The 27,749-nt window shown below is 40.1% G+C and overlaps 3 protein-coding genes across 4 annotated transcripts in view; 2 read left to right on the forward strand and 1 right to left on the reverse strand.

Moving 5' to 3' along the window:
* egfra (epidermal growth factor receptor a (erythroblastic leukemia viral (v-erb-b) oncogene homolog, avian)) overlaps nucleotides 1-2,401 on the forward strand; it is a 43,744-nt gene extending 41,343 nt beyond the window's left edge. Inside the window, exon 28 of the mRNA XM_085437875.1 lies at nucleotides 461-2,401. Coding sequence (XP_085294001.1) covers nucleotides 461-804 — 344 coding nt within the window. The 3' untranslated portion in view covers nucleotides 805-2,401. The remainder of the gene's footprint in view (nucleotides 1-460) is intronic.
* Nucleotides 2,402-3,659: 1,258 nt separating this feature from the next.
* On the forward strand, nucleotides 3,660-20,304 carry npc1 (Niemann-Pick disease, type C1). The gene is made up of 25 exons (XM_085438508.1): nucleotides 3,660-3,817; nucleotides 6,318-6,449; nucleotides 6,604-6,710; nucleotides 7,024-7,169; nucleotides 7,366-7,533; nucleotides 7,655-7,904; nucleotides 8,779-8,861; nucleotides 8,966-9,333; nucleotides 9,931-10,157; nucleotides 10,486-10,586; nucleotides 11,859-11,961; nucleotides 12,047-12,236; nucleotides 12,474-12,656; nucleotides 13,124-13,238; nucleotides 13,677-13,804; nucleotides 14,102-14,236; nucleotides 14,359-14,448; nucleotides 14,710-14,900; nucleotides 15,051-15,166; nucleotides 15,586-15,715; nucleotides 15,818-16,003; nucleotides 16,713-16,944; nucleotides 17,963-18,076; nucleotides 18,253-18,415; nucleotides 18,500-20,304. The coding sequence occupies exons 1-25, from the start codon at nucleotides 3,740-3,742 to the stop codon at nucleotides 18,580-18,582; spliced, it is 3,819 nt and encodes a 1,272-aa protein (XP_085294634.1). The 5' UTR covers nucleotides 3,660-3,739; the 3' UTR covers nucleotides 18,583-20,304.
* A 3,537-nt stretch (nucleotides 20,305-23,841) lies between these two features.
* cables1 (Cdk5 and Abl enzyme substrate 1) overlaps nucleotides 23,842-27,749 on the reverse strand; it is a 29,974-nt gene continuing 26,066 nt past the window's right edge. For both annotated transcript variants that reach the window (XM_085440380.1, XM_085440378.1), the window contains 3 exons: nucleotides 26,905-27,011; nucleotides 26,567-26,774; nucleotides 23,842-25,589 (listed from right to left, as the gene is read on the reverse strand). In XM_085440380.1, the coding sequence (XP_085296506.1) occupies nucleotides 25,449-25,589; nucleotides 26,567-26,774; nucleotides 26,905-27,011 (456 nt within the window). In that variant the 3' untranslated portion in view covers nucleotides 23,842-25,448. The remainder of the gene's footprint in view (nucleotides 25,590-26,566; nucleotides 26,775-26,904; nucleotides 27,012-27,749) is intronic.

The raw sequence follows: 27,749 nt of genomic DNA on the forward strand, positions 1-27,749 counted from the left end.
CTTATTAATGCCTTTCTGCATAGATTTGTAGATTTGTAGCATTTTGTCTTCAGAATCAGAATACTTTATTAATCCTTATGAAAGGTATGTGGTTACAGTGGCTCCAAGGTAATAAGAACAGTAACAGACTGAACTAAATTAAATAATACAATATATATATATATAATAATATAAGTTACAAAATATAAGAAATAGCTCTAATATATGCAAATAGCTCAACGTAAAGATTACAGCATTATTTGGGAGCTTTCGGAAAAGACCTGCACTGATGGTTTCAGCTCGTGGCGCATCAAACCAGGGGTCTCTGCTGCATGTCATGACTCATCTTTTAGCCTTCACTCATGCCATGTCTAAATAGTCAGTTGATCTAAATAAATAAATACCCTAAAATATGCGGCGCTCCTGTTATGATCAGAGAAATTGTCTGGTGCCCTCGTTAATGTAAATGCCTTTCTTGCAGGCTACATGAACCAGAATCCCATCTCAGATGTGGTGAATCCTATCTATCAGCATCCCGGTCCACCTCGCACCCTTCTTCCCACCATCTCCTCGGACCATACGGAGACAGAATACCTGAACTACTTTAAGAACGGGGCCGCCGGACCAGAATATCTCAATGAGATTCTGTCCCCGGCCGTCCTCCCGCTCACGTCAAACGGCACGGTCCACAGCATTGAGAAATACCTGCCTCAGCAAAGCATAGACAACCCCGACTACCAACAGGATTTCACTCCCACCTTCAAGACCCACACCAATGGACACATACCGGCAGCGGAGAATGCAGAGTACCTGGGCCCGGACTGACTTAGTGGAATGTGACAAGAAATAAGAGACTACTTATGAAAGGCGTTATCTTCAGTATCTTGGCTGGATTGCTGAGTGGTACCACCCTACTCTGTCCTATCTTATGGAGTCAGCTGACAGTTTGAGCAGCATTGTTGGCATGCTTTCAAGTTAAACCAGTCTCATTCCAAAGACTTTTTTTTTTCACACCACCTCCAAACTACCAATGAGAACGACAAAAGTTGTTTCGCATGTCTCAGCTGACCTTAAGAGACCAGATAGACTCCACCTTTGTGACGTACCTCCTGACAGGAAGAGAAACTCTCTTCTGAAAATGTGAGAAGTAGAAATGTGTAGATGCTATGCACAAAAGATGTTGTGATCCAAATGTGTTGGTGGAGGAATGCTATTAAAAGCGTGTAAACACCTCCGGTAATATTTCAAGAACGCCGAAGCGGGCAGCGCAACCCAAAAACACAACTTGAGGTACATGCATTGTAGACTCGCTAGTTAGAGGCTGTTTCTCTGTGGTGAAGTCAAAAAGATTAAAGGGAGGTTTTTTTTTAAAGATTCCCCAGAATTCCTTTGGCACCCCGCCTAGAGGATGAGTCAAATACCTTGGAATGTAGGGAATGTACAGTCGGCATAAAGGGGAATTCTGGTGAATTGTCATTTTAATGTGTGATCTTTATGTTCTAAATTAATTCTGTATGTATTAAAAAAGACTGTCGCATCACCTGGCATAGAACAAGAGAGCTGAGCTTCTTGTTTTTCCCTGTCGTAACTATGTGGAGAATGTGATGGTAAATACAGCAAATGTTCCCGTTCGTCCTGCTGTGTTTTGTAGCTCAGAATCGGCAGCGTTCTTGTAACATGAAGCATATTTGTGGAGACCCACAAAGCGAGATAGTCTGAGGTTTTTTTATCAGTGTGTCATACTAAAGTCTGAGTATTAAGGAAGTCATTTGTAGCCCTCATGACTGAGTACTTTTCAGAAAACAGCTGGGTTTTTTTGTTTTTGTTTTTTTATTTTGGGCAAGCAAAAACCACATCATAGATAGACAAGTTGGGGAAAAATCTCAGCAGCACCAGTTGTGATCTATATATATAGTACGTTTGTCTTGTTTGTACCATGTTTGAAATGCTGGTTGACCTGTCTTAGGCCGTTTGAGTAAATTGTTTGAACTGTAGCAGTAGTTGCACTTCCCTGGGACATATTTTAGAGATGAATGTTTCTGACGCCCGCGGTCTGTTATTATCACCAGAACCCCTTTGGCTGGTTCCTTGTTGTTTCGCAAAAAATGTTGACAGTCCATCTATGAATCTGTTCCTAGCTTTAAAGCCTTTTTTAGTCCTGCAGCAGCATTAAGCCTCACAAATATTTATTCCTAGTTTTAAGGGAATATAGTTTTGTAGCAGCCTGTAAACCTACCTTTGCAGATTTTACACAGGTACATGTACAGGTAACAGTGTGTATGCTGTAATATAACCCGGCATAGTCGCCTGTAATTTATACTCAGTACACAGTTTTGTCATATCATATGTGAATATGCACTTATTCCTGAATTGTGATTATTTCATTCAAAAGTGTAAATGAATAAATCTTATTTTCTATGGACATGTCTCCTGTTTGTTGTTATTTCAGTGCAGCCTGAATGCTTTCCCGTTTCTGTTTTAGTGAAACAACGATGCATTAAGGTGTTCTGCTCACAGCTTTAAAGAGATCCGGACATCAAGATATGCTCTTGATTGAATTTTAGCTGTGTGCATAGACTAAAACATTCAATTTATTTGGCAGAACAAATTACAGGTTTATATGTCGCTTATGCACTTTTTTCTGTCCTAGCAGACGACTTTTGGTGGACCTCAAAAACTAGGAATGTGAAGGGAAACAGAGTCATTACAAAAAACACAAAAGGTTTCTTGCAGTACCAGGACATGAGATAAGGTAATGACTGCTGGGTTGTGGGCAGAAAAACTTGAAATTAAAACGTCAGCCTGCAGGAAAGAATTATTTAAATTAGATTTGCAACTGCAGAGAGCCACTAACATCGCAGCAGGATCAAAGGTAAATTAAATCGTTTGGCTTCAGGGGAAATGTGGAAATATCCTCTGCTTTCTTGAAGTTTCTGTCCTGTCTTTGGACATTTCCAGAATACATAATTATAACAGTAATATAAAGCTGTTCAGGTGACACATGAGCCAGAACTCTACCCTGTTTTGGTAAAATATTCAAACTTGTGTGTTTCAAAGGAATGCTGAAAACACATGTGGTTTGTGGTATCAGAATAAAATAGAAATGCTCACTTCCTGGTTGGCAGTGTTTAAAAATAGTTGGGAAAAGGAAGGCCAAGGAATGCCACATCAACCCCGGGACAAATCTTGAAACAAACAAACTCTTGGCACACATATTTACATAAAGTACAGTCACTTTTTTAATGATTGTATTTATGACATAGGTCAGGGTAGGGCTGTGAGTGGTAAACTGATACGGATGATTGACTACTGTATGATATGTTCCATAGATGTTAAAAAATGTTAGATTTTATTATAAGGTATATATGGTTTCCCCTTATAAGCTAAGGTTAAATAATTTTTCTATTGTCTTAAAATAAGGTAAATCATTTATTATGTAAGCAAGGAGATGTCTATCACTACAACCCAAATGTATCTGACTCAAGAACACTCTAATCCCTAGTTTAATCATGTGAATTCACGTGAAGACAATAAAAAAAAAAGGTAACGGGGATTATTAAATTAAATGGGGGAGTTCCTTTCGTGGCCTTCGTGGTGCAGTGGGTCATCTTAGTCGCTAGGGGGCAGCGCTGGGATAAATATTTATCTCCGCCCCAAATAAATATTGGGAGGAAGAAGAAGAAGAAGAAGAAGACAGTTGTGAGGAAATGTAAAGTTTACCTGAGCAAGTCAGTTGAATTTGATCGTTTCAGGCACCGAGATGGGGCTCATGGCAGGGAGAAGCTTCTTAAGTCTGCTCTTCCTCGTTATATTCCTGGCCGAGGGTTATTTTAGATCGGTAAGTTTGATTTAACGTCACCGCTCTCGTGACTGTTTAATGACTCAGCTCAGGCGTAGCTAGTGTTTGTTTATCAGTTGTCGAGGGAAACTCGGATTTAGGCTGAGTTGAGCTATTAAAAGTATTCACCCTATTTTGCATATATTGAAGACAATATTAGACGATAATTGGCTTAATGTCGGTTTGAACATATAGCTGGGGTTAGTACTGCTGCTTTGTTGCGGACTAACATGAGACCGGCGGTGCGTGTACAGGTTCTAGGTTCAGCGATTGTCGAAACCAGATTTGTGTGCTGACTAATGGCTCCCGAAATGTCATCACAGCTATGATAAATGTCGCTAAAATCTCAAGCCTGTCAAAGGGTGAACAAAACCTGCGAGTTAAAAGCTAGCTAGTTAGAAGGAATAGCTGTGGTGAAAAATTCGCTTTTTATTTGGATGTATCAAGTATTTGAACTACACGTCATGTAGCTGATGTAGTAACCGCGGAGCTGCTGGAAAAAAATGGTGCAATGAGAGAATACAGACGCTCATGAGACTTGAAACTACTGGGGTTTATTTTGAGATTAACATCAATTCACATTAAAAAAAAGCACAGTTTTGTGTGCCAGCTTCAACTTCTGCATGTATTGATAAACGTTTAAATTACTGCATCTCCTTAAGAAATACCCATAAAATAATTTAAGATCAGTTTAAAGGATTTTTGATCAAAGCAGACAAAAAAAAGAATTTGTCTGTGATTTAATCAGATGTAGATAATGCTAAGCCTCCCAGCTCCTGACTGTCACTGCATTGTTTGCTCTCCTCATGATGTAATTAGGTCAGTCCACTGACTGCACTTTTTTGAAATCCTGCTAAAACACCAGAATCTGATTAATCATTACCTCTTTAGGATAAGATATCCTGACAGAAGCAGCAGGAATGTCAAAATCAGTGAAAGAGTATTGATTTGTGGCTGCTGTGGATGAAGCTGAAAGTATTTTAGCAAAGGCTCTGAGTATGCATGGCTCCTGAGTTGAGGTGAATTTCTCTGAATATTCCCAGGCGGAGTTTTGCTTTTTACCCTGAATTAACAAGACTTAATTTTGATAGATGCAGAGTTTGGTCACTAGCTCTGGCTGCACTTTCAATTTTTAGTGATATTCTAATGTCAAGTGTCATCTTCGCACCACAAGACACGAGTAGGACAAAGTGTGACAGGCTTTCCCATAAAAGTTTGTGGAGTAAGTGAATCAACTTCCTTAAGTTACTCATCGGAAAGCAAAAAGCATGTGAGAGCGCACTGATGCTGAATAAACAGAAAAAAAAAAGTTTAGTTTTAAATCTTTATGTAAGAGTATCTCTCCATGGTTGACTGATTGGAAAACAAAAACTGAGAAATGTGTCTGTCTGCTTTTCAAAGGGTATTCTTAAAAATACCAGATGAAAAGAAAACATGTTTGCAGAAGTGAAGTGACTATTTTCAGACATACAAAGCACAAGATACTAGAAACACAGGAAATGAGACCCGGTCTGATATTTAACTCTGTTAAATGTCGTCTGCATCCAAATTTGTTAAATCCCCTTAAGCAGTTTCAATGAAAGTCACACAGTCTGCTGGAGGAAAAGCTGGCGGAGAGGAGTGAAAGCAAGGAAACCTCCCTCTATTCACTTCAGCTCTTCACCCTCTTGGAGGGATGACAGGAGAGGAATGGAGAGAGACAAATGTGGCCACTCTTTGCGTTTGTGTAAGGGAAGTGAGAATCTGCAGTCATGTACCGATGAACTCTCATTACTCTCAAACACAAATGCAAGAATGCATAAATGTGGCTCTGTTAAGGGGTGGTCTCTTTTCACACATATTTGAACGCTCGTAAGGGCCACCCACTTCTGCTGTGGCTCAGGAGGTAGGTTGGTGGATCGATTCCCCAGTTAGCCCCAGCCTGGGCACAATGCTGAACCCCAGTTTAAGTTGGTGTGTGTGAATATTAGACCTTATAGAAAAAAGTGATTGAGAGTGAGTGAGACGAATTAAAAAAAAAAAAAAATCACTGTGTAAGTGCTAGCATTTCTAACTGCTGCCACTGTTTCAAGTCTCATTCCAACATCCTGAGTTGATATTTAATCTTGTAAACTTTTATCAATTACATTTAATCACAGTTTTAGTTTTTTGGTGTTTTTTTGTTTTTTTTTCTTTTTCATAAATCTCTGCAGCCCTCAAAGCACACTCACTCTGAAAGTCTTTGAGGCGGAAATGTATCTAAAGGAAGTCAGGTCATTGGTCTACAAAGTCATATGGTCTGCTGTAGCCTTTAGAGAAACTAAATGCGTCTGGGCTTTCTCTTTGCCCTCTTGGTTTTGACCATATCCTCACTTGGTGAAAATTGAAGTTGAGTCACATGAGTTAAAAAAAACAAAAAACATGTTGTACTGGACTGTGCAGCTGAAACGAGCATAAACTTGCACTGCAGTTGTCGCTGCGATCACTAAATAAATGACTTCTGATTTTCTTGTTTTACAAGTATCATGTTGCGGCCCATCACTGCGTGTGGTACGGTGAGTGCGGTAACTCGCCTGTGCCTGGAAAAAAGTACAACTGCAACTACACTGGTCCACCTAAGCCACTACCACCTGATGGTTATCTGCTTCTCACTGTACGTACAGCCCTTTGATGTTTTTTTTTTTTGGGGGGGGGGGGTTTCTTCTCTTATTGCTCACATTTTTTGACACCTAAAGCATCCCACAGGTTTCCTCTTACAGAAATCTTCTTATAAAGTGTTGTCATTCTCTTTGTGTTTGAATATGAAGGAGCTCTGTCCTGGGTACGACTATGGAAACAAAAGTCTCTGCTGCAACGTTGACCAGTTGCGAACCCTCAAAGGCAGTCTCCAGCTGCCACTTCAGTTCCTGTCTCGGTACGCAAAGATGTTATATAATAAACTGCCAGAACACATGACCTGCTTAACTTGGCATCATTGTTCCCTTTTTTAAAAATTTCTGATGATAAACTCTGCAGTGGCACACAGCACACAGTGTCAACGTTGCATTTTCCAGTTAATTGATTTAGACATGGACTCGCTCAAAGGCCAAAGGAATTTCATTTTATGTCAGCACACTTTTGTTTTCTCCAAGAAACATTTACAGACTTTTACACTTGTTTTATTATTTTGTGAGTTATAGCAGCAAATCTGTTTCCCTGTTTCTGTCTGACTGTGCGGCTGCCTGCAGGTGCCCGGCGTGTTTCTACAATCTCATGAACCTCTTCTGTGAGCTGACTTGCAGTCCACACCAGAGTCAGTTTATGAATGTCACCAATATTACTGGCGAAGACGTAATGGCAGTGCAATACTATATTGGACAAACATTTTCTAACGGTGAGGTTTTTAGCCAGAATTCCCAGTATTGTAACAGTAGGGAGCTTGATCAGTTCTATACAAATTCTTGTGTAATTGTTTCATTTTTGGTGACTGATAATTATAACATTTAAATTTGGAGTTGACTTAATTATTTATATGCCACCTTTTTGTTTTTTGCCTTGTTTTTAAAATTATGTCATTTGACTTCTGCCAGCCATGTACAATGCATGCAAGGATGTCCAGGCACCATCTAGCAATGTGAAGGCCTTATCTCTTCTGTGTGGCAAGACTGCAGAAGCATGCAATGCTACCAACTGGATCCAGTTCATGTTCAATACCAAGAATAAACAGACCCCTTTTCCCATCGATCCAAAATTCACAGGTCAGTATTTTTCAAGTACTTTTTTTTTTTTTTTCCCCAAAAGCAGTAGTTTTCTGAGCTTGAGTATTTTTAAGTGTCTGATCCCTCTGTTGTCCTGTGATGTGCAATGTCTTTACTCTAGATGTCCCGTTGGCTGGTTACACTCCCATGAACAACAATACGTACGCCTGTAACGAAAGCCTGGAGGATGGTTCAGGTCCGTGCTCCTGTCAGGACTGCGCCAAGTCCTGCGGCCCGAAACCCGTACCTCCACTGCTCCCGCCTCCATGGACCATCCTTGGTATCGATGCCATGGCTGTCATCATGTGGATCTCCTACATGGCTTTCCTGCTCATCTTTTTTGGAGTTCTTCTGGGAGTGTGGTGTTACAGGTAATGGAATTTTTTAGCTTTGAACACACACTGTATAGTTGGATGTGGAGAGATTTGTATGATGACACACTTCAAGGAAGGTTAAGCAGGGTTTTTCTGGTACGAGATAAGCCTTGAGGGTTGACTGCACGCGCATGATGGGTAAAGGCGATGACTGTGTGAAGAGGTTTGATGCTTTGCGAGGCCTTAACTGCAGCTGGTTTCAGTTGTCAGGTTTTTTTGTTTTTGTTTTTTGTTTTTCTGCTTATGGTTTGGTTTTCATCTGGGGAAATACATCGTCACTCATGCTGATTTTGCGTTTGTCTGTCCAAAGAGTTGATGTGATTCTTTTAAATTATCACTACTGTTCAAAGGATCCTGCAAGCATCCACCACTTTTGCCTTGAGTTGGAACTCGAGCCTTTTCAAGTTGCCACGTTTTGTGATTCATTTTATTTTTCCCATAAGTTTACCAGACTGTTTATCCCACTACTGATATTCTCTCTCTCATTCATTCACTCAAACATTCATATGAAAAGAGCAGGAACCGGTGTTGTTTTTATAGCATAGGAATTGTCTGATTTACTTGCCCTGAGAATTCATTTAGTCGCAACTTCCAAATGCAAATGCCACTCTCTGAAGTTAAGCAGGCAAAAGGTCATAAACTAATTGATCAGGCAAATTTAAAAAGAAAAAGGGCGGGGGGCGGAGTGCCTTGCACCTTGCTTTACATTGAAATTGTAACTGCATCTTATAATTCGTTGAATAATTAAAATAACAAATCTTTCTGATTGTATACTGTTGGGTCCTGTGTCAAGCAGTACATAATGTAGCTGAATATATTTCATAGTGGAAAACAGATTTGGATGATATCGTATGTTTGTCCTTCTTTGCAGGAAAAGAGCTATCACATCTGAGTATGGCCCCATTTTGGACAGTAATAACCCACTGTCACTTAACAGTGATGATCCTGATCAAGGTACAGCTATGAAATGTCATTGAGACTGCATAATTTCTCCAAATGTGTCTTGATGTAATTACCACACAGCCCAAACTAAGTTCTAGGTATTTCCTACCTTTCAGTAAATGCATCATGCTGTGAAACGCTGGGTGAGCGTTTTGAGAATGGCCTGCGGATGCTCTTCAGCTCCTGGGGTTCCTTCTGCGTGAGGCATCCATTTCTCATCCTCTTCTGTTGCCTGGTACTGGTGGGAGCCTCAGCTGGGGGCCTGGCCTACATGCGCATCACCACCGACCCCGTTGAGCTCTGGTCATCTCCCAAGAGCCAAGCTCGTCAAGAGAAGGATTACTTCGACAAACACTTTGGACCTTTCTTTAGAACTGTGCAGCTCATCATAACTACTCCACTCGAGCTCAATGAGACCTACAATCCGTATTTTGGAGGATCTTTCCCATTCGGTTCGGTTCTGAACAAAGAGCTCCTGCATCAGGTGAGTTGAAGTCAGACTGGTTTGAAAAAAAAACAAAACAATTGGCCTGTATTTGTATAGCGCTTTACTTAGTCCCTAAGGACCCCAAAGCGCTTTACGCTACATTCAGTCATTCACCCATTCACACACTGGTTTATTTTGGAAGCCTGTTCAGTCTACTTTGACAATTTTTGACACATATAAACTATATAGAAGTTTAAACAAAAGGTATTAACGAACCATCCAAATATTTCAATGAGGTTAGATATGATTTAATGCTCTCCCAATGTACACAAGCGACTTTCTTATCTTCAATAAATAAATAAATACAGCACCATGGTGTCTCTGTTTTGAGCGTATCCTTGGCTAATATATTCCACATTAATGGCATTGGCTGAACATGCAGACTCACGCAGGTTTTCAACCAGAGACCGTTCTGCTATGAAGCAACATTGCTAACCACCGAGCCACAATGCTGTCAGTGTGTAAATTCTGTAACAACGTCACTGTTTCCTTTGTTAGATAAAATAGAAGCTTTGCACGTGAAAAGCAAGCAAATTTTTCATACGGTGGTTAAAAGGTTCTCCTTTCTTTTTCCATTTTCTTTCAACTTACCAGGTCCTGGATCTGCAGCTTGAAATTGAAGGCCTCGTAGCCTCATATAATCAAGAATCCGTTACCCTGAAGGACATCTGCTTGGCTCCTCTGGCTCCGTACAATGACAACTGTACAATTCTTAGTGTCCTAAACTACTTCCAGAACAGCCACGCTACACTGGATCACTTAATGGGAGATGAATTTTATATCTGGGCTGACTATCATGACCACTTCCTCTACTGTGTCAGGTAAAAGTATTTGTATCTGTTTTATTGATAGATTTAGCCTTTACTTTTCTTATCAGCTTGTTTTAATTGCTGTCACATTTGTGTTAAATGTCTAAGAAATATTTTTAAAAGTTAAAAAAAGCAAACCAACAGTTGAAAAATGGCACCTGCAGTTAACAAGAATCTCCTTTGTGCAGTTGAGGTCACTGAAAAAAGTGTCTTCTTAAAATAGTGCACTCAAACTTCCTCATTCGCTGTCATGTGCAATAAATGTTTATGTGACGCAGATTTCTGCAAACCCTTACTGACGGTTGTCTTTAACATAATTGTTTTCTCTTTGCTTGTGCAGTGCACCGGCTTCCCTCAACGACACCACTATGCTACATGACCCTTGTTTAGGCACCTTTGGTGGCCCTGTCTTCCCTTGGCTTGCACTGGGAGGATACGATGGTGAGTTGTGAAGTATATTCACATGACTTCGGTTTGACACAACTTCAATCAGAGCATGGGGGTTATACTGGCACAGCTTTGTATGTTAAAAGTTGTTTGGACGCCACCCTGGTAGTTAAACTGTTGCATTGGGGGGGAAACTTGCGTATTCACCAATTCCGAATTTTGTTTTAATGAAATTGTACTTTTAAGTTGCATGCAACACGTTTCATAGAAAAGCAATTCTAAGTGCAAATCATTACTGCTGTTTGTCCCAGAACTGTGGGAATAGTTTTTTGTTTTTTTTCTCCCCTACAGTAGTTACATAATTGGTTTACAGCTTCTCGTATTATTCCTTTATTGAGTTTTACTGCGCTGAAAGAAACACTTTGGTCTTTGATCACTCGCTGTACTCTGCGTATAAACTTTCCATTTGTAGCAGTGTATGGAGGGCCTAAAGTGCCAAAAATTTGATTAGAAATTATAATAAAATAATGGAATAGATTTAAAAAAAAAAGTGCCATGAAATGCATACAAAACAAACAATGGAAAAAAAAAAAGAGAGATAATTCTGTGCAAGTTAAAAGCAGGAAAAATCCAACGGGGGAAATAACATGTGTCTAAATTTCAGTGGTGTTAAGTTATAAAATATATAAATAGGTAAATTAAAAAATAATAATAATAGTACTACAGTGCATGATTGTTGTAGAAGAAAATGTCTGGCCTTCCAAATGACTGATTATATAATTCATTTATACCTACATTAATTTAATTTTATTCATTTTATGTTGTAATATTTTGTTGGAGTTACCATGGAAGGATGGGTTTTGTAATAACTTTAGAGGGGACAGCTCAGGTTGGAGACAAGTATCGGGGCGAGGTTTAGATGGTGTTGGGCTATGTTGCAGTTGTAGTAGTGTTGATTCAGAATAAACTGTGGCATTGCATTTATTATAGTGTAGTGCAACATCATTAGAACTGATCTTGTACTACAATTAGAAAATGAAAAACAAATGACTCAAGTACTAATAGCAAGAATATGGAGCATTACTAGATCTGAAATGTTGCATCCAAATAAAGCCTAAATCAAAAGTAAGAACAACTTCCCATTTTTGTCTTCAGCCAAGTGTGACGATGTAATTTAGAAGCCATTTTAATCTGTACACTTTTTCAAAAGGAACATTAAGCAATAACTGTCAGTTCAGTAATCCTAATTATTATGATTGATAAATGAGAAGCATTTTAAGTGGTTCATGCATCTTGTTTTTTGTATTCCTTCTTTTCCCACTACAGACACAAACTACAACAATGCCACTGCGCTCGTGATCACTTTTCCCATCAACAACTATTTGAATGATACCGTCAGACTGGAGAAAGCTCGGGCGTGGGAAAACGAGTGAGACAACAAACGATCAATAAGCTCACGGTAGCTCAAGATGCTGCTCCTACGTTAACATCTGGGTTTTTTGCTTCCATTTCAGGTTCATCAAATTTATGAAGAACTTCAGCAACCCCAACCTGACCATCGCTTTCAGTGCAGAGAGGAGCATTGAAGATGAGATCAACAGAGAGAGCAACAGCGACATCAGCACTGTGGTCCTCAGCTATGGCATTATGTTCATCTACATCTCCTTGGCCCTGGGTCACATCCACAGCTTTAGAAGAGTGCTGGTAAAAATTAAATTCTTTCTCTTCACTGTGCATGTGCTTTTAATGATCAGTGAACATAATCCATGCCTGAAATAGTTTGACACATTATGCTTTGTAACTCCTCCTTCCTGTTTGTGACCATAGAATTTAACACATGACTTTAATTTAGCTAAACTGGATCAACATGATTGGCAGCTTTTTTTCTAGTCGTGCATAAAGTGTGCACATAATGGGCTTTTTATACTTTTGCCCCTACAGGTGGACTCTAAGATTTCCCTGGGTATAGCAGGTATCCTGATTGTGCTGAGCTCTGTGGCCTGCTCACTGGGGATCTTCAGCTACTGTGGTGTCCCACTAACGCTCATTGTGATTGAGGTCATTCCCTTCCTTGTGCTGGCTGTTGGAGTGGACAACATCTTTATCATAGTACAGACATACCAGGTAAGCTCTTTCAATCCAGTCCATTAAACTGACACATAATTAACAAGTGGTTTGCCATATAATGTGGTGCTACTCTAGACCTTTATTAATATTAAATATAAATTATTGTCCAGTTTTCTGTCTCTCTATTATGTTTTGTTTTGTTTTGGTTTTTTTCTTATAAGCATAACTAAACGTTCAAGTGATCCATGTTTGCCAAAAGGTCAGTCAGGCTGACAACCAATCAGAGTAAAGAGGGGGTGGTCTAAATAGAAGGGGAGATAAGATGGCATGTTTCAGATGGATGATGAACTGAGGGGCTGCGCTCAAGCCCAGTGTAAGATTAATAAGGATTATTTCGGACGGTGAATCATGTTAAGCTACTCTGGTGAGTCCAAGAATAGAAAAATGGAGCTGTAAATAAAAATGGGTCCCTTTTGTACCAGCTACGTGTACTAAATTGGTTCTTCATTTGTATTTTCGAACAGAGGGATGAGCGGATGCCACAGGAAGAACTCCACCAGCAGATCGGTCGTATTCTTGGAGACATCGCCCCAAGCTTGTTTCTGTCCTCCTTCTCTGAGACTGTCGCCTTCTTCCTGGGTAAAATAGATCGGTTATTACATTTTCCTTTATTAATACATCAAGTACACAGAGAGCTCTCAGATCAAACTGCTCTTTTTATCATCAATACCTACCCTGACATAGTGTTCATACAACAGTGATTGTATAATAAATGCTCTGTAACACTGTTTGTACTGATGGGACTATTTCAAATCTCTAACAACTGAGTCACTTGGCAGTGACGGTGCTATTTATTTCACTCTTCTGACTGTATGCCAAGGCTGTGTAACGCTGATTGTCTGAATCTTGATTCTAATAGTGTTTGTTTCCATTACACTTATCAAAGGCATTAAAAGCTGGAACAATTTTTTTTTTTTTTTTTTTTGGGTCCGAATTGTTGCCATGGCCACAAAATGTGTCAAAGTGCCCTGGTGAGTCACATACTGATAAAATAATTCTTTTCTTTTTCTTTTCCAGGAGCACTGACCAGCATGCCAGCAGTCAGGACGTTCTCCATGTTTGCTGGCTTGGCTGTTTTTATTGATTTCCTTTTGCAGATCAGTTGCTTTGTCAGCTTGCTCGGTCTGGACGCTAAAAGGCAAGAGGTGAGACGATCATATGAACAGAGTTAGAGATTTACAGACTGAGGGTTTATGGAGATGTTTTGCCAAATATTTAAGCTGAAAGTTTCAGTCCCAGCAAACTCTTAATCTAATTTTGAGGAGATTTAAAATGAAATTGGTGCAGTGATGTTTCTTCTTATTGTTCAAATTTCCTAGTGGAGTTTGGAGTGTATTTGAATCTCAATAACAAATGTTTGAGTGCATATTCTTGATAGTTTCAGACTAGGTCAGTAGTGGTAACGTACACTTATCAAATGCTTTGTTGTTTGTGTCTAATAGAGGAATCGACTTGATATCTGCTGCTGCGTGACGCTGCCAGAAGGACAGGAAATCAAAACAGATGGCTTCCTGTTCCAGTTTTTCAAGAAAGTCTTCGCCCCATTCATCCTCACAGAGTGGGTGCGACCGGTCATAGTGAGTACCTCAGTGCAGTCATGCACGCCTGCCTTTTAATAATTAGCTAAAAACAGGTTTTTGGGTTTGATTTGAAGAATTGTTTATCATGAGCATGCATTCATGATCATTGTTATTTATAGGTGGCAGTGTTTGTGGGAATGCTCTCCTTCAGTATTGCTGTGGTGAATAAAGTTGAGATCGGACTGGACCAGAAATTATCCATGCCGGATGTAAGTTTTATGTACACCATTTCAACCATTTTGATACTTTTGGAAAAGTTTGTCTACAGGTTGATTGTAGCAACATTCAGCAGTGACATTGAAATTTGTAGTCTGGTTAGTTTGCTGCTTAGTCATTCAGGAAGCTAAATCATGCATGTAATGTGCCATAATTTCTCACAGCTGTGTGTGTGGGGGGGCATGGAACAAGCACGATATCTTGTCTCACATCCTTTTTCCTGCGGGCAGCTCTGACAGTTTCTTTCTCTCTAGGACTCGTATGTATTGCAGTACTTCAAGAACATGAGCGAGTATCTCCACACTGGAGCACCTGTTTACTTTGTGGTAGAGGAAGGTCTCAACTACAGTAGCCCAGAGGGTCAGAATGCTGTGTGTGGAGGGGTGGGGTGTAACAACAACTCCCTGGTGCAGCAGGTCTACACAGCCTCACTTATAAGCAACTAGTAAGTCTGAGCTCCTGATCCAACTGTTTAAGTGTTTGTGTAAATTAATATATCAATTGCTAAACTTTAGATCCTGCAAAGGTTTTGAAACCTGTCTGCTTTGATGTTGTGATGCCAGAGCTATTTATTTATTTGTTCTTCTGCTTATAGCACAAGCATTGCCAGCACACCATCCTCCTGGCTGGATGACTACTTTGACTGGGTGAAGCCTCAGTCCACCTGCTGTCGGTACTACAACACCACCGGGGCCTTCTGCAATGCCTCCGGTAAAGTTTTATTCAGTGCTTTGAACGCTTGTTTCATAACCCCATAACTCTGCCGTTACAATGGGCCAGTCTGGCCAAAGGTTTTTATTTCTAGTTCTTCATATGAAACAATGGCTGTAAAACGTATAATCCATGCCAAAACAACAAGGCAATATAAGAACTTAAACAGTTAAAGTAAGGTGCATTACATTTTTCAGAACAAAAAACAGGTGCAGGAATCTGTATCCATGGTGATGATAATGGTAATCTTAGTAATAATGTTGACAGTGTGATCTGTATATATTGTATGTTAATCACCTCTATGTTGTATATCAGACTTTCCAAAACATTCACTTGTTACTTTATTAGTTTTCTGTTCTTGTGTTTTTTGTCACAATAAATGTGCAGAATTATATGTACTGATTGATGTATTTTTCCAGTGGTGAACTCGTCCTGTGTATCCTGTCGGCCGATGACTCCCAGTGGAAAAAAGAGGCCTGAAGGAGAAGACTTCATGCACTTTTTACCCATGTTCCTGTCTGACAACCCCAACCTGAAATGCGGAAAAGGGTAATTTTAAAGCTCTGTCGACATCTCCTCCTTCTATTGAAAGCACGGTGTACCAGCTTTGTTGTGGATTATGATGTTTCACTTCTTCCCATATTCCTCTAGTGGCCATGCAGCCTATGCTGCTGCAGTTGACCTGTATCCCAACAACACAGGGGTAGGAGCCACGTACTTCATGACTTACCACACCATCCTAAAGGAGTCCCCAGACTATGTAGAGGCTCTGAAAATGGCTCGAATCCTGGCCAAAAATATCAGTGAGTCCATGGACCACAAAGTTTTCGCCTACAGGTAAGACCTATCGTATCAACCTGCCGCGCATATATATATATAAATCATTTTATAGTTCTTTATTAAAGTTTGTTCCAAATGAAAAGTTTTCAGTTTCAGCCGCTGTTTTATGGTTTATGGTGGTGTATGCTGAATTTTTTGAACTGAAACTTTAGGGTTATCAGAGGTGGGGAAGTAGGTTGTAGATAAACACACAGCAAAGAAAACAACATTGCAATACAATACAGTACAATTTTATTTATATAGCAGATTTAAAACCAAAGGTAGACCAAAGTGCTTCACAATAATGCAATAAGTTATTGATATAAAACATTAACGAAGTACAAAAACAGGTAGGAAGCACCAGGAGTGGGGGCTAAATAAAATGGGTACGGCACCTCAGGGTCAATTCAAAATATAAAAATATTACCTAGGAGAATCAGGAATAATGCAGTGAAAGGTTAACATTTATGGAAATGCAGATGTTTGACATTAAAGCGTTTTCTGTTCTCTACAAATTTCACTTTATTTTTTTATGAAATTACATTTGCTGTTTGTCAGAACAGGATGATTGGTAACTAGTTTAAAAATGCAATGTAATAAAGCGACAGTTCCTTGTTGTTTTTAAACATATAGACCAATATTTCAATACAAGTATTAAACACATACTCTTTTTATCTATTGAGATAACAGTTTATTGCTAACTAATATGTCTTCTCCTCCTTTGCAGCGTCTTCTACGTGTTTTACGAGCAGTACCTCACCATCATGAATGACACGATCCTGAACCTGTGCGTCTCGCTGGCAGCCATATTTGTGGTGACGACGGTGCTGCTGGGCTTCGAGCTGTGGGCAGGCGTGCTGGTCAGCATTACCATCGCGATGATTCTGGTCAACATGTTCGGTGTCATGTGGCTGTGGGACATCAGTCTCAATGCAGTATCACTTGTGAACCTGGTTATGGTAAGAGCACCTTGAATTCACTGGACTCGGAGTTTAGGTTTGATAGAGTGAGCCTGTTTTACACTGTAATCATGTGAAAGTCTATCATTTAACCAAAATATCCACTTTAATACAGTGGAAAACCAAAAAGCTTTGTATTTTAAACCCAGATTTTGTTGATTTTGTTTTCTATTGCATGCTTTTCACAATACAGTAACAACTAATCCTAATATACTGGTTCATTGAGCGTTAAGTGTTTTATATAGGTGTTGTTTTTTGTGATATTATTAAAGATATAACCTTTAATAGCTCAGTCACAGTAGGAGAAAAATGCCTTTTTTTTTTTTTTTGCAAATAGGAGTAGAATCTGTGGTTGCCCAGTGATTGCACTGAATTCTTTATTTATTTTTTTTTAAACTTTAACATCCAGCAACTCATTGTAAGCAGTTCCAGCAGCTACTTGAGTCAATTGCACAGATTGCCTTGTGGGAGGCAACCTGTCTTCAAACAATCACAGTCTGACTGCAATCAGTGAGACAAATTTCCAAAGAATTCTCTCACTGTTAAACGCCTATAGATTGCAAACACATCTTTGCAATCAGTGATTCCGGTGGCTGCCAGCTTGACTGTGTTCTCGGTATATTTGTATATAAAAGCAAGGTTGCCATGGCCGATGTCATTTTGTGCTGCTGCCTCCAGCCACTGTTTCCCCAATTGTTACTGTAGAATAGGTGAAACGGAACACAATGTAGGTGTAGTCAAGTTTTGTTCCTGTTTGCATCTGGTTCACACGCTGTACCCTTTAAACTGGGACTGTTTACATTTTCAGTCCTCCAATCAGGGATTTTGTCTTTGCAATGTAACAGTGTCCCTAAAGGTTTGCAGATGTGTTGGCAAAGTAATATGTTGTATTAATTAAAAAAAAAAAAAAAACACACACAAAAAAACCACAAAAAAAAGATTAGAAAACCTCACACAGAATAGAACTCCTGAATGTTCATGTTGGTGGTGCTGAGGTGTTTCCTGTCCTCTGTTGCAGAGCTGTGGGATCTCGGTGGAGTTCTGCAGTCACATCGTGCGAGCCTTCACCGTCAGTGTGAAGAACAACAGAGTGGAGCGTGCTGAGGAGGCCCTAGCTCACATGGGCAGCTCAGTAAGTTTTTCACCTCTCATTAAATCCACAAGAGGGCGTTGTATTATGATCTCTTTTGGCTTAAAGAATAATTTTGGCACTTTGGTAATGCAGCGCATAAAAAAAACTGCTAGATGAAAGGGTCACGTTTACTTTTAATTATCACTGCCTCATGTAACTTTTTCCTCTTTCTGCAGGTTTTCAGTGGGATCACATTAACAAAGTTTGGAGGCATCTTAATCCTGGCACTTTCCAAGTCGCAGATCTTCCAGGTCTTTTATTTTAGGATGTACTTGGCCATAGTGCTGCTGGGGGCGGCGCACGGCCTCATCTTCCTCCCTGTACTGCTCAGCTATATAGGTCAGTAATGCGGTAAATAGAAGAAACAAGTGCACCAATATAGAGGCTGTTTATACTGACTTTAACGTGTTTGACTCTTCACAGGTCCGTCAGTGAACAAAGCAAAGGTGTTTGCTGCTAAGAAGAGCTGGTCTGGCACAGAAAGGGAGCGCCTACTCAACTACTAGCAGCTTGCTTGAGCCAGTGAACAATGAACTAACTATTTGTCTGTGAGCGACATGCGTGGGTGTGAGCGCGAGCAATTTCTGTGACCACTGACGCACTCGTCGTCATTGCCACTACTATGCATGGAGTTCACTCAGGAATATACTTTGGGAATGGGAGCGCCAGAGGCCTTGCCCGAATACATACTTACCGAACTTCCTCCGAAGACTTTGGATCCCACCAATCCTCCTCCTTCCTCTTCCGCCTACTCACACTACAGGATAAGTATGACTTCAGAGTTTGAAGCTTGAGCAACATACCACAGAACAGACACTTTGCCAGTCTGAATGTGGGAGATTCACCACCCCCGGCATCATTTTACAGACAAATCCTCAGTCAGTTCCAAATGGTGCGTGTGGTTCTGATTCGAGAAAACTAAAAAGGGTGATATTGGTTACTTTTATTATAAATGTATATAACCACAAAAACATGTAAATGGATTTTGTCAAAGCAGGACTTTTATATAGCTATTTGATATTATACAACATTAGAGCTAATGATGATAATGGTATCACAGGCTCTTATGATATCTGGCATTAGCATGAATCATAACTTCAGCTTCACATCACACAAAACGACACATCAAGCAAATAATGATCCACCACATTTTCCAATTCCAGCGATTTGACCCCAGTGGGCTGCGTGTAAACATTTTCTAAGGTTAATCAGGTTTAACAAAGCAATACAGAAACTATGCTTAGCAGCAGCGTTAAAGAAAGAGGACTTTTTCTGCATCTGGTGGATATAAACGCCATCAGTGTTGAAACACTGTGACACAGAGCCCAACCAAAACATTCCATATATGTGCATTCCGCATTGTTTGCTTCCACATTGGTAGTTGTCGCTTTTTACTTTCAAACCTGCTTATTTATCTTTAGTGCCTCAAGCGACTGCAGATGTGGATTGTTGGACTTAAATGCAGCCAGAATGCATGTTGATGCCAGGTGCAAAGGGAGCCATGGTGCTTAGAACGGTTTTATATTGAAGTGTTTAGATGCAGTTACAGTGCAACGTGTTGCACCAAGAAGGTGGAGAGATGCGGCTTCACATTCAGCCATGAAAAAGCTTTCACAGGACTGAATTAAAATACACTTATTGTGCTGTGCTCATCTAGAGTCATCCCTTCACCTTTTTAATTTATTATGTAGTTGATTTTTAACTATTAAAGTTTTGTTACCATGCATTACTGTCTTAGAATTCCTTCTGGTGTCCTTTTAAAAACAAAAACAACTAATTTGTGGGCACTCTGAAATTGTAACTACATTCCAGGACCTTGTTCACTTGCTTCACCCAGGTCACAGCACGTCTGATACGGGTGACGGCGTCTCTCCACTAAAGGAGGTGAACTTTTTTTTTTTTTTCTTTTTTTTCACACCCACGGTATACTCTGCTGACACCATTAATACCTCCCATTGCTTCCCATTTATGGTTCCATGTTTGTTTTTTAGTGATGCAGTGATATTGTTTGGAATTTGAACTGGATATGAAGAATGCTTTTGCACAGCTGATGTAATCATTAATAATGAATTGTGGTGTTTTTGTTTTCTTTTAATAGAGCTGTGCTTTAACACAGTTAATCGCGTCTAAAATGATGAATTTTGTTGTCAAAACTGAATTTAACAAACCTTTGGGATTCTTAAGTTTCTAAATATTTTAAAATAAAATAAATGGTACTTTTAAAAATACTGCAGAGCCTACTTCATGTTGTTTTCAGAGTATATGCTATAAATCTTGCTGATGTAGCTTTTTGTTGTTGTTTTTCTTCATTATTTTCAGTGCTGTGAACTGTAACTGTAGCAGACGTTAATGTAGCATAACCCACTCAGTAAATGTAGCTGAGGCTGCTCAGACTGACCACTGTGTGGCGCCTGAATCCACGCTCTCAGTTATGTAGTGGAAGTGACCTAATTTTTATGGTTTGCAGAGAAGCGGTCCTGCAGTGCTTTTAATTAGTCAGTGAATCAGTTTTCTGCAGCATGTCACCATTTCACAGCTACACAGACGTCTTAATGGAGCTGATTGTTTAGCATCTAAGTTTTGCAGCTTTTTGGAAATCAACACCAACACTTTGGGGGCCATCAGTCACAGTCGCATCCCATTTGAAAGCAGTTGCCAAACCTAGAACTGTCTTCTTCCTGCCAGCATGTGTTGTTGTGACTGTCTGTCGAGCACTGTTGTCACACAATCCTCCAGCTCATGACTTATTTATCCACTGCCCCGTGAGAGCAGGGAGTGTTCTTTGAATCAGGCAGACAGGTTGTCGGAGGACTATTATGTAAGATGTGCGAGGCTTGCCTCTCACTGGACTCTGACCTGTCCTCATCTTTCATTATGACAGAGACAGATGTGCACAGTAAGGTTATTTTAGAAAAACAGGAAGCATGGCAAACATTTCGCTGCAACCGTGTGTGTGTGTGTGTGTGTGTGTGTCTGTCTCTCTCTCTAAAATCAGCTGGTGTGAAATTATTTCCTCTGCACTACTGTACAAGAATCTCTTAAATACGAGACAAATTTTGCTTGGTAGTAACGCCCAGAATAGATGACTCATGATTATTCCTGAAACCCAAAACCTGAAACTAAAGTGAAAATCGAAAATTGTGGTCTGGAATTGAAACTAAAGATTAGTTGATTTACTAGTGTGATTGTAATCTATAATTTACCGGCAGCCCAATAAAATTCTAGTTATTATTACAGCTGCTGAAAAGTTTGGGTTACCCATGTTTTGTTTTTTCAAAAAAGAGAAGCACATTTGTTTTTATCTAGCTACATTAAATTGATCAAAAATGTACATGACCATGATTAACAGCGTCATTCATGACACATTGTTTATAACTTGTAATGTAAGCTTGTGTTGGCACAACTAAAGCTGTTTTACTGATTAAAGAAGCAATAAAAAAGGGTGGTGTTTTTCTGCAACTCATCAGCATTTTTAAGCTTCTAACAGATGAAGGTTGCAAGCAGGGAACTCAAAGCCGAAGCTTCCATATTTACTTCTCCCTGCACAAACCAGCACAGCTTGGCTCTGATAACTTTTCATTAAGTTAACCCTTGAGGTGTCCGTTTGTCAGACTAGAGAGTCGGGGATCCTGATAAACCTCTGGGGGGAAAGAAAAAAGAACCAAAGTTGTTTTCTACTGCTCTGCTCTGTCTGGAGCCAGTGTGCACGGTTTTGTCAAAGGTCTCAAGTGTTTTTAGCCATTCTCTTCATCTCTTACAATAAACGATAGAACAAAATTTTCTGAAGAAATTTCTTCGGTTTTTTTTTTTTTTTTTTTTTTTTTTTGTTCATTTTTTTTGGTTTTCCCGAATAGATTTTGGACATCGAAATTTGTTGCATCTTAAGATTATTCTTTGAGTCAATCAGCTTTTTAACATGCTAAACCAGGGGTGGGCAATCTAAGTCCACGAGACCTGGTTTTAGATGTGTCCTCGAACCAACACAGCTGATTTAAATGGCTAAATTAGCTCCTCAACATGTCCTGAAGTTCTCTCAGAGGCCTGTTAAAGAACTAATCGTGTGATTCAGGTGTGTTGACCCAAGGGGAGATCTAAAACCTGCAGGGACACCGGCCCTCGTGGACTGAGATTGCCCACCCCTGTGCTAAACAATGATTGTTGGTTTAAAAAAAAAAATGGGTCTAGTTGTGTATATTTTCTAATAACCACTTATATTTCATCTTTGCAATACCATATACTTTTTGTGCAAAGTGTGCCAGCTCACCTAATCGCAAATCTACTCGAGGTAGATTTCATTTCTGTGAAAAGGTTACAGTATGTTGTGTAAATCCCCCACATACAAAGTCACCGGGGATGATTTTATTATTTTAAAAAAAATCTCATTGTATAATTTGTACTGTGACACTGACTGCTGTCTGGATGAAGGTGACTCTGGATTATCAGCAGCTGGAAACTATATTATTTTTTTCTTAGGTAACAGGACTATTCTACAAAATAATCTGTTAGCTAATACTGACTGTTTTTAACACAAGTGTATCCTGGTAGATTTTAAATTCTGAAATGTCATCTATTACCATCGCATCTGCTTTCAAAGATCAAACGTAAAGCCTCGTCCTTGAACTCGCACTGGAGCGTCCACTCAACCTACTTAAAAAGTTGATCTGTGTGTCCATCAATAAATAAGTGGAAGAAGCGTTTAATGACCTGCTTTGCGTCACTGGTTTTTTGTTACAGTGGGCTCAGTTGTCCCTGAAATAGACTCTTGGGGTGGAACAAAAGAGATTAGGTAGCCTCGTCAAACATGAGGAGAGGATCAGATTTTTAAGTCTGCCTGCAGAGTTTTCCTCTCCTGACCGTGCAGCAGCATTAGAAAAATAGCACAGTGGTTACTGAAAGATGAAGCAGATGTGAACAAAGAGACCACCGAACTCGCTGCTCAACAGTAATTTGCCTCAATCCTTAGCTTTCATCGTTTCCTTGTTTACAAACTGTACATGATGGAAAAGCCCTGAGTCACTGTATCATGACAGGAAAGGGGGCAAAATGCCATTTCAGCCAAATGTTATTTTAAAGGGAAGGGCAATAGGCTGCAGCTTGCCCCAAACGATGGTACACATATTTTCACAACGAGGGTCACTTATGTGTGAGCAGGGCTCAGGAAGGGCTGTCAATAGATCCCTTTATGAGGTGGTGAGGGGGGAATTAGGCCCTCAATGGAGGGGACTAAGCCATGTAGGACATGTGCCCACACTCAGGCCTGACCTGTTTGTTTTGATGGCAGCACGAGACCGGCGTGACTGCAGGCCTTGTTTACTTTGGACGTGTCAGGAAGAGGACAGTTCCCACTTGATAAGAAAAAACTAAGGTGGCCCGATGTTTTGTTTTTGTTGATTTATTTATTTTTAAATTAAAGCAGTAGTTACAAAACAGGGCAAATGGAAAGAGAGGGGAGACATGAGGTCTAAGGGGGTGCTGCAACTATGGTCACTATGCTAACATGCTAAGTAGGTGTAATGATTAGCATGGTTCAATTTAATATTTTTAGCTGGAAATATTCATTCCCTCATTTACTAGTAATAAAAAACTTATCATATCGGAACAATATTAAGTTTGATGACGCTGGAGCCAAAGAATTTGAAACTTATTGGAAAACAAAGGCAGACACACTCCACTAAATCTAGCCACCATCACTTATGCGCAGCAGATTTGGGTAAAGCAAGAAAGAAAAAAAGAAGCATGCATCAGTCTTTTTCTGTTTCAACTGAACAAGCAAAGCAATTTATTTACACACACACACACACACACACACACACACACACACACACACACCATTTAGTGTGCATCTTACAACAACATCTTTGGGCTTACAAACAAACATAAGCTCAGCATTTTTACCCAACTTTGAATCAAGACAATCAAAAGCGGTTTGGTTTCGTCTCGTGATCATTTCAGCTCATAATGCTCTGAGTAGCATCAAATACCATCTTTCTCTGTCGCCTCAGCTTCTGATTCAGTGGAACACTGGTAGTGTGCGAGACAAGTGCAAGGTAGGAAGCAAAAGATCAAGTTGTGAAAGTGACATGCCAGAAAAATGGAATGAATCACCTTTAAGTGGTCGCGCCGGTCGAGATGTTCAGTACTTTTTGTTTTTTAATAAAAAACATTGTGGATTTCAAATCAAATGATGATTCAAGGTATACGTAAATGTTTGATCTATGACTAGATCCCACGTGAGATTTTGCCTGGATTTTTCCCCTCTGCAGAGATCAGAGAAAGGTCAGAGGTCAGGGTCAGCTAAAGAGATGCATCTCTGCAGCCTGTAGGGGCTCAAACACACTTATAGTTACTGGCATGTCCTCTCGGCACCCGAGCATCCTGCTGATACTGATCACTGGTCAATAGCGTGTCCTCAGAACAAGCATCTGTTAAAGCACTGTAAACGTGCTAGCGATACACTCTAACATAGAGCACAGAAAATTCAACTCTGATAAAAGACTGTGGTAGAAAAATGAATGGAACACTTCAGTGAAAAACAGGAAGTCAAAACTTCTCGGCAGGTACCTGCGTACAAAGAATCACTACTTTTCATGCAGACTGTGGTTGGAAAACTGTGAATAAACCATAAGAGAGAGAGAAAATAAAAACTGAACAGTCCGTTCCAATGTCTTCTGTACGGTGCTTACGAAGACCGCATACTTTTCAGCAAGGGCTACTTCAGGGTTAGTTCTCAAGCTTGTTAAAAGTCTGAAAAACCGTCACCCTGCCCCAGTGTCTTCTTCAAAAAAAGTGCACTTTTAATGAAAACATGATTCACGCTGAGGAATAACAGTCCAGCCACAAAACCAGCCTCTTAAAAGGCTTCTGTTTAAATTGTATGCAGCTCATGAGGCAACCAATCATAAAAAGTTTACAAAAAGATTAAAGAAAGGATCAAATTGTTACAATCACGGATTGTTTTAACTGACAAAGATCACTATCAGATTCAGTTGTTTTTTTAAAAAGAGCCTCGTGTCAACATGAGGACTAAGAATACAAAATGATGAAGGATGCGATGTGAGAGATGCAAACTAGAAAAACCAGCTTGCTTCCAGACGGTTGAACCCTTTTCTTTCAGTCCATGTAGTGATGCCGAATGCAGAAGTCAAACAGTGTTTAAAAACACGTGTCCCTTTGGCTGATGTCGGTCCAACGAGGGGAAGGAGCGGGCTGTCTGTAGTGATCAGTGGCTATGGCTCGCCAACAGCCAGAGGTACCTTGAAGTGATCAAACAGAGACGAGGAGAGAAGACAGAGGATGGATACTGTGGTAAATGTGGAAAGCTGGGAGATCAGAAGGAGAACCTGGCGGTCGTCCTCCTGATGGATCACTAATGCTAGGAGGTCTGCAGGAGGCGTCTGTAGTGAGGCATGATCTCGTGCTCTGGCAGGTGCAGATTAAACTCCAGCGCCACCAACACGGGGAACTCGAAGGCTATCAGCTCTCTGCGGTTCACTCTGAACCTTTCCTCCAGTTTCTGGCAGAAAAATAAAGCAAGTCCGTGTGAGAGGAAAAAAAAAAATGCTTCGACTCATAATCTTCTTATTTAGATTTATTTATTTTTAACCCTGGATGTGGTAACACCTGGCCCTGCACTGCTCACAGCACACTTGGCTCAGAAGTGTAAAAGTGACGGCTTTATATTTAGTTGCCGTGTGCAAGAAGCCAACAAATGGTCACAAAAAGTGGAGCATTTGCTACTCTAACAGGGCTTTATATATTAAATATTTCCTTCTCTCATAATCATACGATGCACTTCTTTTATTCACTTGAAATTGAAAACCTGAAACTGCACTTTTTGGAGATTAAACACATTGAAAACTAAAAATATTTAAAAGGTTTGCTTTTATTATGCCGCTGTGGTAATGTGGGGGCGGACTTTAGGACCCTGGGGAACTGGGTGGGGTGTGCATCCAGGTACCAGGTTGCCAGGTGCAACTCAGCACATATCTCACCACACCCAACCAGAGGTTAAGGGTTCAACACTAATTCCCTTGGATTCCCAGTTAAATAAAGCTGTTGTTAAAGCATTGAAGAGACTAGCAATGTGTTACCCTGTAGGGGGGAAAAAAACAAAAAGCTCTCCTATTTAGAGATTCGAGCTTCAGGCCCTGTTCTCACTATTTTTTTTTCAGGTCAATTAAATATTAGTAAGTTTTTGAAACACTTTATCTTGTAGACGGCTTATTACAGATGATTTTATTCCATTATGTTATGTTGTGTAGGCTGTTTAAAGTTACACTTGAACCCTGAGGGGTCGATTTTGCCTCATCAGCTACCCACACCCAGCCCAGTGGACTCTGTCACTGAGAGCAGTGAAAAATGATGCTCAAATATTTGGAAAGAAAGCCCTCTCCCTTTGATCAGAGTGAACTGACCCTTTGATCTCTTGTACTGTAATTAAACATTGGGGTTGGATGGGGAAGGGTTGGATGTGTGCATGAGGAAGCTTACATCTATAAGAAGTTTGACCTCCTGTTTCTTCAGATCACCCCCGATCTTGGCTGCCAGCAGGACACAAGCTCCAGCGCAGAGTTTACGGTTCTGCTTGTTTAGTTTGCCTTGGAGAACGAGTTTTTCAAAGTAGACGAAAGCCATGGCCACCGTCGGTTCCTCAAAGCCACACTCATCCTGAGCCAGTTTTCTTATCTCCCTTTTCAAGCTGCACAGAGTTAAAAAAAAAAAAAAAAAAAAAAAAGAACAAGGAAGGAAAAATGAAGAGAAAGAAGTTGGTAAAGAAAACAAAAGAGCTTCTGTTAAGGTGAATATATTCTGTGTGGTGTTTGTTTTACCTCCTTATTTTGCTGAGTGTCAGCTTTATGTGTGGGAATTTTTCCTTGAAGGTTTCGTTCATGTCCTTTTTGAGGTCAGAGGGTTTCACGTATTCGATGACCGTAGTCTGGAAAAGAAAACCAGAGGTGGTGTCAAAATGACCACACTTTCAATCGAGTAATTAATCCTAACACTTCACACATGATACATTATACTGTGTCAATATTTATTTGAAGAAAAATAAAAAACTAAATGCAGGAGCAGCTGTGTGTAAAGCTGTAGTTGCATAGCAGCAATAACTTGAAGTAACTGCTTTCTCTGGAAAGTTGTGAAAGACCTTTGGCCCACTCGTCTTTATGATGTTGCTGCAGTTCATTGAGGATTGTGGCCTTTCGTTTATGCGCAGCTCTCTCAAGGTCCTGCAGCAGTATTTCAGATGGATTGAGGTCTGGACTTTGAGTGGGTGCAATACTGTTTTCTGTTTCACTCATGCTGTTGTAGGTTTGCTGCTGTGCTTGGCATCACTGTCCTGTTGCTTGACCCAATTTGTCCTACAGCCCAAATCATCACCGCGCCACCACCGTGCCTGACAGTTGGCAGTAAGTGTGTGGCCACAATGCACAGCACCACGGTAAAACAAATAAAACAACCACAAAAATTTCCAATTATGTCTCGTCCATTTTCTCCTGGCATGACTGGTAAGTCTTCTAAACAAGCTAAACTTGTTCACCACCTGGCTGCTACTTTCCCTCTTAATTCCTATGGAAGCAGTGAGGGTGTATTTAATTTTTCACACACTGCTTCTGCATTTTGACTTTGCCTTCGTTAAATAAATAATGACATTATATAATATGTTGTTCTTCTG

The sequence above is a fragment of the Copadichromis virginalis genome, linkage group LG18, assembly GCF_057382275.1.
Source record: "Copadichromis virginalis isolate Kocher_CV1m ecotype Utaka linkage group LG18, C_Virginalis_male_GT1.1, whole genome shotgun sequence".
NCBI classification, from domain to species: Eukaryota; Metazoa; Chordata; class Actinopteri; order Cichliformes; family Cichlidae; genus Copadichromis; species Copadichromis virginalis.